At 42.3% G+C, this 17569-nt stretch overlaps 1 protein-coding gene across 1 annotated transcript; it reads left to right on the top strand.

Moving 5' to 3' along the window:
- Positions 1-925: 925 nt before the first annotated feature.
- chrnd (cholinergic receptor, nicotinic, delta (muscle)) lies at positions 926-16778 on the top strand. The gene is made up of 12 exons (XM_076291376.1): positions 926-1005; positions 3978-4123; positions 4711-4755; positions 5345-5454; positions 5772-5927; positions 6312-6424; positions 6549-6749; positions 7082-7193; positions 7591-7705; positions 15399-15606; positions 15945-16060; positions 16348-16778. The coding sequence occupies exons 1-12, from the start codon at positions 954-956 to the stop codon at positions 16528-16530; spliced, it is 1557 nt and encodes a 518-aa protein (XP_076147491.1). The 5' UTR covers positions 926-953; the 3' UTR covers positions 16531-16778.
- The last annotated feature ends 791 nt before the right edge of the window (positions 16779-17569 follow it).

The following is a 17569-nucleotide window of genomic DNA, read 5'->3' as shown; positions in this document are numbered from 1 at the left end:
AGTCATTATCATGGAAAATATTATGTTCAGATATATGTGACACATTATTATAATTGCATTGTATAACAACCCTCATACTAGTAGGTATATTTTACATTTTTTATTTTACATCAAATGTATTTATTTGTTGCTTTTATGTTTCCTTACAATTTGCTGAGGCCCCCCTGACACCCCCTTGCGGCCCCCACTTTAAAAACCACTGGTATAGGCTACAGGCAACACTACTGCTGCACTTCCCGTTTTCAACACCTAGATGGCAGCATGAGGTTGGAGGAAAGGAAAACTAATAGGTAAAAAGTTTCAGTGTTGTTCAGTTTGTGTGTGTTAACAAGAGAAAATTCAGTTAAGAGAAAACACATAGGCCTACATAAACATACAGACTATATGGCTTTCATAATATAATGGTGGTGCAAAAACTTGCCTACGTCACTGCAGAGATGGTTTACTGCACGGGCCTAGGGGCCCAAAAGTTCATAATCCATCCATGCGTCAGTGTGTTTAAGCATTCTGTCCTGCATAGGCTACTTCAGTGTGTTTAAGCATTCTGTCCTGCATAGGCTACTTCAGTGTGTTTATTATAGGCTACTTTTTTACAATGAAAGGGACAGCTGCTGTCAGCTCAGCTGTCTATGGCAAATACTTTTAAAGACGTATTAACCTCTATCTTAGGCCTAATTCGCCAAATTAATTGCAAGTCACTGGCAGCCTATTCATTACGGAATAACAATACAAAAAAACTTGAAGCGTAATTCTGATCTGTTTTCTGCGTCCTTTCTAGACAGAGTTGTTCTGTGAGCCAGGTTACTGTAACTCTGGAGCGGAAGTCAAGGATCGCATGTCTATTTTCTCTCGGTTAGTCAGCCCGAGCAGCCACCTGCTCCCATCAATCACAGTAGAGGACATCTGAGTTTTTGCCATTCCTAGAGCATGGTAGCTGAAGAAAGCGACTAACCATGAAGCTCCTAGTTCCTATGTTTGCTGTATTTGTTCTTGGCTTGGCTCCAGGTAGGCTTACTCTAAATCCACGGATACACTTCATGCATGATTTTATGATTGTTGAATGAAAAAAAACAACTATTTGTGTGTGCATTTCGAACATAATGAAAACATTTAACAACCAAGTTGGTTACAGGCAGCAGGAGGGTGTTGTTTTGTGATAGTGGTTTGGCAGAATATTTTGCACTGATAACCTAGTGACTTGCCTGAGTTAGAAGGCAATTTATTATGTTATGGTGCTCTCAGGGAATCCGTGTGTGCATTTTGTCTTGTGTTGTTTTGTGTATAGGCCTAGGCTAGGCTATGTCACGAGGACAACATAACAGGTTTGACTAAGAGGCTCCATTATTTGCCCGAAATTATGTCTAATTATGTGTAAAATACTATTACTACTACTATTACTACTTCTGGATCATTCCACATCAATTCAACCAGGGCCCACGCACTATAGGTCTCAAAAAAATTCTGAAAAAATGACCAGGTGTACCATTGAGATCAATATGTTTTGTATAGAGTTGCCACAAGTTGCTCTATACAACCACAGGTGGCACTGTGGTGATAAAACAAATTGATCTCAATGGTGCATTTTGCCCATGTTCAGGGAGGAAAGTAAAAAAGAAAGATTTGCACAAGACAAATCAAATTGATGTTTTTAAAAAGAAGGGATCATGGAAAAAAATAAGGGAACACTTACAGTTTTCCATGTTTTGAAAACTTCCACCCTTTTTTCCATTCTCAAACTACATTCACAGAATGTCTGACAGTTCTTGCAAAATAAAACACTCGCCTCAAAAGTTTTACTTGTGCTCAGAGCCAAACAGTGTTAGAGTACCGATCCAGTGGATAATTGAAGTGTTCCCTTAATCATTGTCTTTGAGAGCAGTATATGTCTTCTGAAGGCCTAAACAGAGCCCAGCCAAAAACTCCAATAACATTTTCATCAACTTTGAGGGACAGCTATGACCATGCAGGATCATCCAGACCAAACATGACGATTTTGCTACTAGAGATGCACCGATTGCAATTTTCTGGGCCAATACCGATTTCCGATTTTGACCTGCCGATACCGATTTTAGCCGATTCCGATTTCATTTCTTCTAACCATTTTACAGCACACACACAAATAGTTATTTTTTAGTATCTTTTCTTTGATAGAACATGTTAATATAGACATGTAATCAACTTATCAATAATGAAATGTCTGTTACAAAAAATGGAACCGGTGAGCAGACAGATTCTTCTTCAAGTCTAACTTCAGCTGCAGTATCAAATTATGGATTAAGTTAAGTTATGGAACATCCATTTTATTCTTCTCACATCCAATATCCAACTAAAGATATAAGAACAATTTTCATGATACATTTGAACATGATACCATGTAACATATTTTCATATGCATTGATGAATTTATGGGAGGGCGAGGGAAAAGTGGTAGTAGGCTATCACGCAAACACAGGGGAGAAGTGCTAATAGCAATTAGGTGCTCCACCATACGAAAACAGTGCGCGTCTGTTTTGCAGTGAAAAAATTAAATCCAAATTCCGGTTAAATGCATCAATTAGGCTATAGAAACTTTCAGCTGATTCAGTATTCAGAGCACCAGTTTTCTTCATTGTAGGCTACTATGTCAAAAGCAACTTTAACGTTTGTTTGCCTTTCTAATAGGCTATCGTTTGTTCACTTTCACGACATCCATTTCTCAATCTGCTAGACTAGGGTATTTTAAGGCATAGCCCTAGTCTACATGCAGTAAATAGTTCGAGTATTTTTTTTAAAGTGGAGTAGAACTACTAGGGCTACTGTATGTCGCTGCTTGTTGACATATTATTATGTCCTAGCCTATGATCGCTAAACTTTGATTATTTTTAATGTCGCAATCGGTTATCTCCGTTCAGCAGCGCTTGTGGTTCAGCTGTGGGCACGCAATTAGCAGTGACGGTCGTGAGCGATGTTTACATAGCCTAATGAAGTGACAGCTTGGTAAATTCCACGCAGTAGGCCAATGGCAAAGCACAGCATTTGCTGCATAGAAAAACTCAGTAGCCTATTAGCGCCTTCTTTGTAGCCTTACATCCAGCCCTGAGTGTTGGCCTGGTTGCTAGCTTCTTAAAACTTTACAAACTCAGCTGGGTGTTGTTACAATTGCGGCACGAGTGTATTTGACCGGCCTAAAATCGGCATGTCTCAGACTGACCGGCTGGTCGCCGGTCATGGCCGATCACGTGAAAATCGGCCGATTCCGGTCACCAGCCGATCTATCGGTGCATCTCTACTACATACTATTCCTATTTATGTACCAGCATGCAACATTTGAGCCTCTTACATTGTTTAGTTCTTGCGCTATGGGCTTGTGAACTTTGACAAAAAAAAAGAGGCCCAACAAAAGACACCCCCTCCCCCGTAAAACTGGCTGTATCTTGGAAAGTATTGATCTTACATAAAATAAATTTTACAGTGGGTCTCCTGGGTAACATAGGTACTGGTAATTTTTTCAGATTGTTTTTAGATCTATGGGCCCTGGTTGAATTGACGTGGAATTGACCCTTTTGTTTACGTGACTATTTTGCAATCAGTTTAACTCTTTTAATTAGAAAATGGCCAGTCAGCAAAGCCTCTTTCACTGTTTTTTTTGCATTTGATGACAGTGAATTCATGAGGCTTTTAGTTTAGTTGTTCAAGAGAAAAGTAAGAATAATTTTTTGGTTTGTTCAGTGCTGGCAGGCTTTGTCTCAACAGCAGAAAGCAGAACAGCAGAAAGTCTATAGGACAGCCATAACCACCAACAAATGTAGAAATGCTTGCATGACCCCTCAGGGATCAGACTGGACCTTCATGTGACTTGCATGTACTAGCCGCACTGTGTCTCTGATTCAGCATCCAGACTCACAGTAGAGGGGCAAACTCTACCCATTCCATTATCATTCGACTCAAGCGCTGTACTATATGTGTGTGTGAGTGTGTGTGTCCATCTTGTGTTTCAGAGTGCCAGGGCCGGAATGAAGAGGAGCGCCTCATTAACTTCCTGTTCAAAGAGCGCCGCTATAACAAGGAGCTCCGCCCAGTGGAGAAAAAAGACGATGTGGTGCCAATTAACCTGGGCATGACACTCTCAAACCTCATTTCCCTGGTATGTCAAAATAGCCATTGTTTTAAACATAAGTTGTCCTGTACTTCCTTTGTATAAACGTTAAGACAATTTTTTGACATGACAGACCGAACTTAACACATGCATCACTCAAACCTATTATCTGAATTTCACACTATTTCTGAATGGACGATGGGCCTTCCGTGAGTCATAATGAGTGGTGATATATCAGAACCTCCCTACTCGGATGCTTTACCATAATCACTCTGCATTTTGCACTGAATTGTCCGACATCAAAGTTCCATTCACTCAGCACAAGAGAGCGGCGATTTCATAACATCACATTTAACAGTTACTGAGTTGAGTACATTGAGTGGAGTAGGGGGGATTTTCAGACTAACATGTAATGTGACGGCAAATGGGTGTACAGATTTAATTGTAATTTGATGTTGTGCATACAGCCGAACCACTGCCATGAGAATATTCCTTATCAACCCCACTCTCACTCGTGTCACATTACTATTCAGTACCACTCTCTCTCTCTCTCTCTCTCTCTCTCTCACACACACACACACACACACATAGAGGTCTTAATGTCTGAATAATTTAAGCTGTGTATGTCTTTGTAGAAAGAAGTAGATGAAACACTCCTGACAAATGTATGGATGGAACATGTAAGTAAATGCACATTGTGTATATATGTACTTATTCGGTGGATTGTTGTGATTCTCACCACCTGCTGTTTATTTCACATCACAAAGATGAATAGCAGTGTGATAAACGCTCCTTCCCAATTTAAGATTGCATTAAATCACAGCTCTCCTTGAAAGCTGCCATTGTAACATTCTGCTTTGGACCGGTGGTTCTCAAAGTGGGCCGTGACCCATAGGGCAGAGCCCGCAAAATAATTTGCTTTAAATGATGAAGCTGTGGATTACCATTAAAGTTCATATCTACAGTTCATATCTACAGATGGCTACCATTATTTGTCAGCTAGCTAGCTGAAGAACTTGAAGAAACGTTTGAATCAGTCAACGTTGTGAAGTGATGCGTAATCCAAATTTGACAAAATACCAATTTACACCCCTGCCATAAAACATGGGATAGAGAACCTCGTCACAACTTATAAATGGCATTTGCTTAATTGTTACGATTATGAGGGGGTCCTCGGAAAATGTTGTCCCCCACAGGTATCCTTGGAACCAAAACATTTGAGAACCCCTGCCTTAGACCACTCACATGTGTCTGTTTCCTCATGTACAGGGGTGGGATGATCCAAGGCTTTCATGGAATGCATCAGAGTTTGATGGGATTGCTGAGCTGCGTTTGCCCGCTAGTATGGTCTGGCTGCCAGACATTGTTTTGGAGAACAAGTAAGGCATTCTGCACATTTTGTTTCCCATTTTGGGATTTGAATGGGCAGTTGCTTCACACATTGAAACATCCGAGACGAATAGTTCTTATAATCTAAACCAACACAATCTTTGTAAGTACAGGTATCTGTAGGCACTCTACTGTATAGTGTTGAAAGATGCAGTAGTAATTCTTTGCTAAGGTCTCCTCTGCACTGTAGCGTGTATGTTATTTTCTTACTGGCGTTTTGGATAAAAGCGTCTGATAAAAGCGTAAATGAACACATGTAAATGTAAAATAGGTATCTGATTTGTTTTCTCCATCTTCTTCCCTGCAGCAATGATGCCCAGTTCCAGGTGGCATATTATTCCAACGTAGTGTTATATGAATCAGGGTTCATATACTGGCTGCCCCCTGCTATATTCCGAAGCTCATGCACAATCAATGTCAACTACTTTCCCTTCGACTGGCAGAACTGCTCACTTAAGTTCAGGTAGGAGAGCTTCGACTGGCAGAACTGCTTACTTAAGTTCAGGTAGGAGAGCTTCGACTGGCAGAACTGCTCACTTAAGTTCAGGTAGGAGAGCTTCGACTGGCAGAACTTCTTACTTAAGTTCAGGCAGGAGAGCTTTGATTGGCAGAACTGCTTACTTAAGTTCAGGTATGAGAACTTTGACTGGCAGAACTGCTCACTTAAGTTCAGATAGGAAAGCTTCGACTGGCAGAACTATTTACTTAAGTTCAGGTAGGAGAGCTTCAACTGGCAGAACTGCTCACTTAAGTTCAGGTGCGAGAGCTTGACTGGCCCTCGACAGGTATGAGATTCAAGTCTTTTAAGGTAAGTATCAGACTTATCACACTCATTTTTTCCCCCCAGCTCTTTAACCTACAATTCCAGGGAGATCAGCATGCATCTGAAAACAGATTTTGATGAAAATGGCAACAGTTACACTGTAGAGTGGATTGTTATCGACCCTGCCAGTTTTACAGGTAAAGTCGGCTATGCAAGTGGCACGCTGCTCACTCCTGTAACAATGTCAACTTTGTCTTAGTGTGTCTATTTACCTGTTACTTCATTCAATCTCTCTTCCTACTGTCCTTTCTATCTCTACAGAGAATGGAGAGTGGGAAATCATTCACAAACCAGCCAGGCGAAATATCTACAGCAACATCCCGAAGGAGAGCAATAAGCACCAGGATATTACTTTTTATCTGATCATCAAGCGCAAGCCGTTGTTCTATATCGTCAACATCATCATTCCCTGTGTGCTCATCTCCTTCATGGCCTCGCTGGTCTACTTCCTGCCAGCGGACAGTGAGCGACTTGTTCTGTTAATTTTGAACTTGCAGACATTAGTAATCTGATGGGGGAGCGTGATGTGGCTATACAGTAAGAGCAGGGTTCGCATGCAGTGCATGCCTGATAGAAGAGGAGAGCAGATAACTCTGTTCATCTCTGTTGCCTTGTCTAGGTAGTGAGAAGATGACTCTGTCCATCTGTGTTGCCTTGTCTAGGTAGTGAGAAGATGACTCTGTCCATCTGTGTTGCCTTGTCTAGGTAGTGAGAAGATGACTCTGTCCATCTGTGTTGCCTTGTCTAGGTGGGGAGAAGATGACTGTCCTGTTTATCTGTGTTGCCTTGTCTAGGTGGGGAGAAGATGACTCTGTCCATCTCTGTGCTTCTGGCCCAGTCTGTGTTCCTGCTGCTGATCTCACAGCGTCTGCCTGAAACATCAATGGCGGTCCCCTTAATCGTCAAGTAAATGACATGTTGATGTTCATTTTATACAGATGAAACAAACAGTTATTTCTCTCTTTGTAATCTATACCTTTTTTGCACTATATACTGCTGAGAGCCCAGTAGCCTGGTATTGCACTATGTACTGTAGCTTGTTGTCCGAATCAGAAACATGACCCGTTTCGTCAGTCTTCAACAAATTTGGTAACGCTTTAGTGCTCAAGGGGTTATAAATGTGGCAAAAGGAGGAATTTGTACATTGTGTTACTTTATAAAATGTCATATTATATGAGTGTGTAAGTGTGGTATTCAGATTAAGTGAGTATCAGTGTGTGCGTATATATTTTGATAAGTACTTATTCAAGTACTCATACAAGAAAAGTTCTGATGCGTTGTTTTTTGCATTTGGGTTGTACAGATATCTAATGTTCATCATGGTGCTGGTTACAGTGGTGGTGCTGAACTGTGTCATCGTGCTGAACCTCCACTTCCGCACTCCCAGTACTCATATCATGTCTGAGTGGACCAAAGACGTAGGTGGAGAGGAGTACACACACACACACACACACACAGACACACATACACACAGACACACATACACAGCCTGTATCATGGACTGCATCTTTAAGTAATGTAGTGGCAAAATTTCGTTCTTGGGGTTCATTAAATTAAACCACTTCGTGTGGGCAGCCTAAGGATTTCTGACTCGTCTCCATATCCAATGCTTCACCGTTATTCATTTTACTTTCAGTGTACTCACGGACCAGTTGAGTTTCTTTTTGTTTTCTTTAATTCTTGAAGTCTTGGTAACACAAAAGTATCTTGGTACAAACAAAAAGAAAAAGGTAAAATAAAACAGAAATATCACTTGGTTAGACTATATTCATTTTCTTTTAAGGCACGGGACACAAGGACACAGAAGCGCGGTCAAAAAGCTATATGCCTTCATTGCTGCACGCACGTCAACTCCTACTACATCACACATATTCCTTAGAATTCGGTTAACCAATCAAAATACAGCATTAACCACACAGTTCTAAATAAGCATATGCAAATTATAACTAATCTAAAACAATACTAAATACTATTTTGGCATATCTAAGTATTCATCATTCATTCAAAATATTCCTCAAAATTACTTTCAATAATTTGGCTCTAACATTTCCAGCCCCTAATTGTAAGACATGAAGGCTGACAATTACTTACTAAAATAACAACTATAGAGCCAAACAAATCACACATTAGGTATTACCTATCAATGAAACTCACATAATTTACAAAGATAACATTCAGAAATCTACAATATTAACATTCCTTTTTTTTTTTTTTTACATGTTCTTTTCGCAAATAAGGCAAAGTTTGTTAACAGGTCTTTCTAAGGTGTTAGTCTTAGTCTTGATGACCACACGCCGAACAAGTCCCTTGGCGTCTGGAATGACCCATTGAACCCTCCCCAGTACCCACGAGCTTCGTGGTGCGGTATCGTCGACGATCATGACGATGTCCCCGGCACTCAGGTTGTTCTTGATGCTGGTCCATTTTTGCCGCTCCTGCAGCATGGGTAGATACTCATGCACCCACCGTTTCCAAAACATGTCAGCAAGATATTGCACTTGCCTCCATCGGTGGTGGGAATATGAGTCCTCCCTCTGGAACAGTCCAGGAGGAAGAACTGGCTGCTTCTTCATCAGTAGCAAGTGGTTAGGGGTTAACGGCTCAGGATCTGTTGGATCGTCTGTCGTTGTAGTCAATGGCCTATTGTTCAGCACTGACTCTACTTCACACATTAGTGTCAGCAAGCATTCATCACTGACTGTCTGTTGCTTGAGCACAGACCGGAGAACTTTTCTCACGGATCTGATCTGCCTTTCCCAAATTCCCCCGAAGTTAGAACCAGAGGGTGGATTGAATATCCACTGAATTCCTCTTTGCATCAGGGATTCTGACATCTTGGACTGGTTCCACTCTTGCATTGCTGTACGCAGCTCACGCTCAGCTGATACTAGATTCGTGCCATTATCTGAGCGCATAATGGCTACCTGTCCTCTCCTGCACACAAAACGTCTGATGGCATTCAGACAAGAATCAGTGTCCAATGTGTGCGCAACCTCTATGTGCACTGCTCTTGTTGTGAGACAGGTGAACAGCACCCCGTATCGTTTCACTGTACTGCGGCCTTGTTTGACATTAAATGGCCCAAAGTAGTCGACCCCCACGTTAGTGAAAGGAGGGTTGTCAGGCAGAAGTCTGTCTTCTGGCAAGTCTGCCATCTTCTGCTCTAACGGTTTGCCTTTAACTTTTCTGCAGATCACACACTTTGATAGAAACTTTCTCACTACTGAATTGGCAGAGGTATCCAATATTTTTGTCGTAACTGGGAGAGCATGTAAAGTCTTCCGCAGTGTCCAATCCTTTCGTGAGTGTCTCTCACGATCAATGTGGTGACATGTAGGTCCTTCGGAAGGATTGCTGGATGCTTTGTGTGCTCCGGCATAGCAGCAGCAGAGAGGCGACCTCCGACTCTCAGCACACCTTCATGAAGTTCTGGATCGAGTTTCCGCATGCGACTGGTCTTCTTCACGCTGTTGCCTTTCTTTAGCATGGTGATCTCTTCCTGGAAACATTCGTTCTGACAGAACTTGATGATCCCTGTTTCTGCTTGCATTAGGTCTTCCAAGGTAAGTATTGTGGTTGTCATTGGTTTCCTTTTTTGTCTGTTCGTATTGTCTGTGTTTGTTTGTTCTTTCTTTTTCCTACAGAGTTGCAGAAGCAGGTCTTTGAACTTGAGAACCCACGCCACAGCTCTCTTCAAACGGTACCAGCTGGAGTAGTGGTTGAACAGTTTGTTCACAGGATGAACTTCTTCTGCTGTGTTTGTGAGATTAACTGTGGCGGTGTGTCTCACTTCGTTGTCAACTTTGTCATTTTCTGTTTTGTCAGGTCTTTTCGGCCAGTGGTGTTCTGGTTCTTTCAGAAAAGCTGGACCCTGGAACCAGCTTGTGTTCTGCATGAACTTGGTTGGTGCAAGCCCCCGAGATGCACAATCGGCGGGATTAGTTGATGTATCAACATATCTCCATTGCTGAGGTGTGGTCAGCTCTCTGATTACTGAGATGCGATTTGCAACGAATGTCTTAAAGCGAAGCTTCTCGTTCTCAATGTACTTTAGCACAGTTGTGCTGTCAGTCCATAACAAAGAATAATCAAGTAGCTCCATCTGGAGCTCGCTTCTCAGCATCTTGTCTGTCTTTACAGCAACCATTGCTGCTGTCAACTCGATGCGTGGGATGGTGGTCTGCTTGATTGGAGTCACGCGGGATGTGCCCTTCATAAAGGCACAATGAGCATGTCCATCTTCCCCAGCCAAGCGTAGGTAAGAGACAGTTCCGTACCCACTTTCACTTCCATCAGAAAAATGGTGGAGCTGTGCTGTTGTGGCAGGCCTAAATTTTGCTGGTCTCACGCATCTCGGTATGGTCACAGCTGACGACAGCTGGCTTAGTTCTTTCAGCCAATTGTTCCATTTCCTACTGAGCTGTTCTGGAATCTTCTCGTCCCAACCAAGTTCCTCCTTGCACAGCTGTTGCAGTATCAACTTTGCAGGAAGAATTGCCGGAGCGAGGAATCCGAGCGGGTCGTAGATGGAACTTGTGATTGAGAGAATTCCTCGTCTTGTGACAGGCTTTTCTTTAACGTTGATCCTGAACTTGAAGGCATCAGACTCAGTGCTCCATAGAACACCCAAAGCTCTTTCCATGGGTAGCGCGTCGTGAGTCAAGTCCAGGTCTCGGATGTCTTTTGCTCTTTCATGGTCAGGGATAGAGGAGAGCAAAGCTCGGCTGTTGCTTGTCCACTTCGTTAAACGAAATCCTCCGCTAGCGCACAATGCTGTGAGGTCTTTGTACAGCTTGACTGCTTGATCTTCATTGGCAACAGATGTCAATGAGTCATCGACATAGAAGTTTTTCAGTATGGAGTTCACAGCTTCTGGTGATGACATGCTGCGGTTCTCCTCAGCTGTTCTTCGAAGCGCGTAGTTCGCGCAACTAGGAGAAGAAGTCGCACCGAAAATGTGGACTGTCATCCTGTACTCAGCGATGTCTTGACTTAGGTCTCCTGCTGGCCACCACAGGAAGCGCTGCAGGTCGGTATCTTCTTCGGGAATGCGGACTTGATGGTACATGGCCTCGATGTCTGCCATCATCGCAATTGGTTCTTGCCTGAAGCGGAGAAGCACTCCAATCAACGAGTTCGTTAAATCCGGTCCCTGAAGTAGCTCACTGTTCAGTGAGATTCCCTGGTAGCTGGCCGCACAGTCGAAGACGACGCGGAGCTTCTTCTTCTGCGGGTGATATACCCCGTGGTGGGGAATATACCACAGCTTTCCATCCTGGCGGTTCAGTTGTGCCTTAGGAACCTCAACAGCGTACCCCTTGCTCAGCATGTCATTCATAAAGGCTGTATATTCTTCATGGAACTCGGGATTCCGTTTCAACTTGCTCCTGAGGTTCAATGCACGCTGTAGCACTGAACTGCGGTTGTTCGGCATCTGGATGCACAACTTCTTTGTTGGCAGACTGATGTAGTAATGTCCATCCATAAGGCGGGCAGAACTGGACACAGACTCCATGAATTTGTGGTCTTCTTGAGACATTTCAGATCTTTCATCACGGTGGCGTTCAGGAAAATCATGGTTATACTGTTGTATAAGCAGATGCTCTACACTGTCAATGGCTATTCTGCTCACAGAGGCATGTGACTGTGCATGATCGTCAGTTGCGGTGTCTGTTTCTCTAAGCGGCCCGTTCAGGATCCATCCAAGTGCAGTTTTCACAGCATATGGTCCGTTGTCCTTACTTGGGATCACTTTCCATGGCTCCAAGATGGTGTACTCTTTGGTTCCGATGAGAAGCTCCACTCCAGCATTAATCTGAGGCAGCCTGACCTCACTGAGGTACGGCCACTTGTCAATCTCTCTCTGAAGTGGAATGTTCTCTTGATATACAGGAATGCTCTTCTGTGTGTACACCTTTGACAATGCGATGAAGTTATTGTCTTCAAGGCTGCTGATCTCCAAGTCTGTGAGAACGTAGCTTTCCACCTTGCCCTTGGAGTTGATGGTACTCAACATGAGATCAGTGCGTCTGCCTTGCACATTCAGCTGCCTTGCCAAAGCTTCTGTACAAAATGACGCAGAGCTGCCGGGGTCCATGAATGCGTAGACCTCGACAGTCTTGTCACTCTTGCTGGCTTTCACTCGCACAGGAACGATGGCAAGCACACACCTGTCTCCAGCCCCAGTACAGGCACTAGTCTCCTTCTCTTTTGACGTCTCTGGTGCACTGGCAGCACTGACTTTGTTGAGCTCAGTTCCAAACGGTTTCTCCTTTGTGATCTCCTTAGAGAAATGCAGCAAGCTTGGATGCTTCAGAGCACAAACATCGCATGTCATCTTCTTCTTACATTCCTTGCTCAGATGACCCTTCACTAGGCAACTGAAACAAAGTCCATTCTTCTTCAAGAAGTCTACTCTGTCACTATGAACCTTTTCTTTAATCTTGCGACACTCTTGCAATGTGTGATTCTTTTCACAAAACAGGCAGGGCTTTGTAAATGCACAATTGAATGACACATCCACCTTTGATTTTGACTGCTCGCTCTGATCATCATTTTCGGTAACTTGTTCAACTTTTGTAGCATAGCTACTTCCTTGCTTCCCTTCATTTCTTATCTTATTTCCTTGTTGAATCTTTTTTGTAATCTTCTTTTCATTTGCAGATGATTCAAGATCTCCAAAGAGTGGGTCAGACATGATCTTCGCTTGTCGCTCCACAAAGTTCACCAGCTCTGTGAACCTGGCTCTTCTCTTACGCTGCTCCTGAATTTCATAAGCACAAACTCTCCATCGCTCTCTCATTTTAAATGGCAATTTCGTGATGATGGTCCTCATGGTTGTGGGATAATCCATCTCTTCCATATAATCAATATCTTCCATGGCATTACGACAGCTCACAAGGAACACTGAGAATGCACTTAGAGCCTTTCCATCTTCAGCTTTTATGTGAGGCCACTTGGATGCCTTTTCAATTAATGCCGTAGCAACCTTCAGTTCATTTCCATATTTCTCTTGAAGCAGACCCAGAGCCTTTGCATATCCACGATGTTCAGGCATATGCTGGCAGCTCCTCACAAGATCACGAGGTTCACCCCTGGTGTACTGCTCCAAGAAGTAAAGCTTGTCGGCATTGCTGTCAGCTCTTGAATCAATGGCATGAATAAAAGCTCTCATGAAAGACCTGAACTCCAGTGGGTCTCCCTGGAACACTGGCACATCTCTGCGTGGTAAGCGAAACAGTTGTTGGTTCTTTGCCAGCAACTCTGTAATGTCTGTCTGTCTTTGCATCATCCGATACATCTCTCTTGCTCCATCGTCAGGTTGGGGAGTGGCTCTATCATCAGGTTGTGATGAGGCTCTCGCTTGACCAGACTGCCATGGAGCTTCCCTCTGCTTACGTATAGCTCCAGTAGATGCAGATGGGTTAAAATCCATAGATGCATACATCATAGAGGGTTTCAACTTGGAGGATGGAAAACGCTGCATGTTATCGTATCCACCATCTTGTTCAAAAAAGTTATGAAGTGACTTTGTAGGTTTGTATGCACCCACTTGGGACTGTCGTTCTTCACTTTCGTCATAAACTTTCATTTTCGCAGCAGAAACGGCAAGAGCTGTTTCAATCTGCAATCTTTCTTTTGCAGCTTTAATTTCAGCTTCTTTCAACTCTAATTCCTGTTTTTCTCTCAACGCTGCTGCCTGCGCTACCAGAGCAGCTCTATTGGCTTCTTCTTTAATACGAGCTGATGACGCATTTGATCGTTTTGACATCCTAGATGCACTGTCCAGTGGTGTTATCTCCTCATCACATGCTTTTGCTTCAATCCACTTGTTAATTTTAGTCATGAACTGTAAGCACTGATCTGACTTTGGCTGAAACCATAACTCTTGGTCAGCATTCTTATCTTCATCTGTTAAATACAACAGCATTGAAGAATTGCATTCATTAAACTCTTCATGCAGTTTCTTGTACATTTTAATTTCCTTTCTAACGACATCAGTTAAATTAGGCAGGCTTTCATTGTCCAAAAGTCGCTCAATTTCGTTTGCTTTTGCTGTCATTTGTCCTAATTTACCTTTTCTTGCATTTATGAACTTATGCACTTTATTCTCTGCACCTTTAGCTGTCAACGCCCTCTGTTGGTCATCGCGAGTATTCATACCCTCAACGTCTTGTTCGTCCGTCATTGTTCAAGGAGGTTCCACAAAGTTCCAGCTAATTCACTCACAAGCCTTGTCTCAGTTGAGAACAAATCTTCAGTTTTGACAGCACTAATAGATGCAATGTCATCCAAGAAACGAACTTCTATACATTGTCTACAAGTCACATGCAACCTCGTTTCATAATCACTTCACTTAGCACATCGTAGCATGGTCAATGCATTATTAATAGCCGAGAAGCTGATGCTAACTGCAAGGCTTCGTTTTGCTGCGTCATCCACTTAGCTTCGTTGCTAGCTTCAATGCCTCGTACTGCTGAGTCATCCACTTAGCTTGCTAGTTCCAAAGCTTCCACTTAAACTCTTTACGGTTCTTAGTCAGCTTTTTGACTTATTGTAGTGGCAAAATTTCGTTCTTGGGGTTCATTAAATTAAACCACTTCGTGTGGGCAGCCTAAGGATTTCTGACTCGTCTCCATATCCAATGCTTCACCGTTATTCATTTTACTTTCAGTGTACTCACGGACCAGTTGAGTTTCTTTTTGTTTTCTTTAATTCTTGAAGTCTTGGTAACACAAAAGTATCTTGGTACAAACAAAAAGAAAAAGGTAAAATAAAACAGAAATATCACTTGGTTAGACTATATTCATTTTCTTTTAAGGCACGGGACACAAGGACACAGAAGCGCGGTCAAAAAGCTATATGCCTTCATTGCTGCACGCACGTCAACTCCTACTACATCACACATATTCCTTAGAATTCGGTTAACCAATCAAAATACAGCATTAACCACACAGTTCTAAATAAGCATATGCAAATTATAACTAATCTAAAACAATACTAAATACTATTTTGGCATATCTAAGTATTCATCATTCATTCAAAATATTCCTCAAAATTACTTTCAATAATTTGGCTCTAACAAGTAAGATTCCCAATCCTCTGTCCTAGTTCTTCCTGGTGAGGCTGCCCCGCATGCTGTTCATGTCCCGTCCTGCTGACGATGAGCCCAAATGGGACGGTGCCCTCCAGCGGCGCTCCAGCTCTGTGGGCTACATCGCCAAGGCAGACGAGTACCACTGCGTCAAGTCCCGCAGTGACCTCATGTTTGAGCGCCAGTCAAAGAGACACGGCCTGGAGACTCGTATCACACCCTCAAGTAAATAAATACGTGTTTACCAGATGGCACCAGCAGTAGATATTGTGCAGAGGTTCTTCAAAAGACCATGTGTAACCTAGTGTATCCGACCATGACATTCAAAGAAAATACTATAGCCTTTCTAATAGCTGATACTTTTTTATTTTATTAAAGCATTAAAATCTACCATGCAAAATACGGACGATAGACAGTCCTCTTTCTGTTGTTGATTTGTATGAATGAATTAACACATTCTCAACTTTGTCTGTGGTCTGTTGTGTTAGCTGTAATTAGATTCTGTATGGTCCATGGGGAGAATACGGTTTACAACTGACTTACTAATTGAAATTCTCTTTCAGTTTCAAAACCTGGTGATGATGAGGTGACCCAGCAACTCTTCACTGAGATTAAACCTGCCGTCGATGGAGCCAATTACATAGTCAAGCACATGCACGACAAAAATGACTACAACGATGTAAGATCCCACATCAGCAAATTCAAATAATTTTCACATATTTCATCACTTCTAGATTATGTTGTGTAAGGATTTGCATACTACATTTGAACATTGTGAATGAAGGAATAGCATGAATTGTCATTTACATGACATACATAATTTAATAATAATAATAATTTACTTACATCTCTCTTGTTTTTAACATGTTTGCTGTGCATTTCAGATTTCTTATTTGTCCACACACCTTATTTTATAGCTATCCTGCTGCTGATTTTCCCCCATTTATTTTTCTAACCTCCTCACAGGAGAAAGACAGCTGGAGTGGGATAGCCAGGACAGTGGACCGTCTCTGCTTCTACCTGGTCACTCCGGTCATGACGGTTGGGACCATCTTCATCTTCCTGACGGGCATGATCAATCACCCTCCCCCACTGCCTTTTGAAGGAGACCATCATAACTACCTGGAGGAGAATAAACGTCTTATATGAACAACCTTTCTCCTGCAAATGCATGAGTATTACTGGCAGGTTAAACTATTTATCATTTTTAGTTGGTTTTAAAATTGTGGTGAATTGGGAAATGCATGATGCGTTAAGTTGCCACAAAAACAGCGAGCATCCATAACTTGCTGTTGATAAAAACAACTTCTAGTTTTTAAAGTAGAGGATTGTGTTTGTTGCTATGTGCCAAATATGCTTGACAACACTGGTTTATAATCTGTAGTTTTCAAGTAAGTCAAGTTTAGTATTAAAGCCTCGAAGTCTTGATATATATTTTGAAAATATGTGGCTTTTTTGAATATTTTGAAATGAAGGAATACTGTTATAGCTATAGGTTTCAAGTACTTTGTCTACATTTTGAAGTAATTGGTAACACTTTTTATTACACGGCTCTTCACAAGACAAGTAGAACGCTCCATTGGCTTGAATGGGATTTTCCAAAGTTCTACGGTAAAATATATTCATGTAATTACCACTGCAAACATATAATTACCGCTGTCAATGGCAACGGGTTTTGTGCTTCTGATACGTCTTTCATATCACTACGCAAGGACTGGAACTTCATTCAAAAGTGAAAGCAGACGGTTGATCAGCTGTGTTCTAAAGAACGTTTGATTCAAATTCAGCGTGTGTTGATGCGAACTATTGTTTCTCAGCAAATGCCACGATGAACGGTAACAAATAGGCTAGGCTATGTAGGCTAAAGTCATATCGTGGGGAGTTTATTATTTCGTTTTGGCAAGTAGCCGTGTAATAAGCGGGATAATGTATAGAACGCCGGTCATTACTGGGAAAATAAGTCCCTACAGGGCAGAACAAGACCCCTCCGCTGCGCGTCCGGTTCGCCCTGTCGGAACTTATTATGACCGCCGCGCAGCGAAGCGGCGGTCATATAGGTTTAGTCAGAATTTTTTTTTTTTTTTTTTTTTCGCATGCCCAAATTTCCGTCAATGAGTCCCGGGACACTGAAAGACCGGGGTACACGAAACTTTTTGGGCATGTAACCCCACATGGATAGCATGGAACC

The sequence above is a fragment of the Alosa pseudoharengus genome, unplaced genomic scaffold, assembly GCF_046254945.1.
Source record: "Alosa pseudoharengus isolate Yale_2024_CS ecotype anadromous, Long Island Sound unplaced genomic scaffold, YU_APseudo_1.1 YU_APseudo_1.1_scf_18, whole genome shotgun sequence".
In the NCBI taxonomy this organism is placed as follows: domain Eukaryota; kingdom Metazoa; phylum Chordata; class Actinopteri; order Clupeiformes; family Clupeidae; genus Alosa; species Alosa pseudoharengus.
Note: the sequence above shows the minus strand (reverse complement) of the source record. Positions and strands in the feature narration are given on the sequence as shown.

Coding starts and splice junctions, on each gene's coding strand:
- chrnd (XM_076291376.1), top strand. CDS start 954: ATGAAGCTCCTAGTTCCTATGTTTGCTGTATTTGTTCTTGGCTTGGCT. Junction 7,706..15,398: donor TGTCTGAGTGGACCAAAGAC/GTAGGTGGAGAG, acceptor CCTCTGTCCTAG/TTCTTCCTGGTGAGGCTGCC. Junction 16,061..16,347: donor ACAAAAATGACTACAACGAT/GTAAGATCCCAC, acceptor ACCTCCTCACAG/GAGAAAGACAGCTGGAGTGG.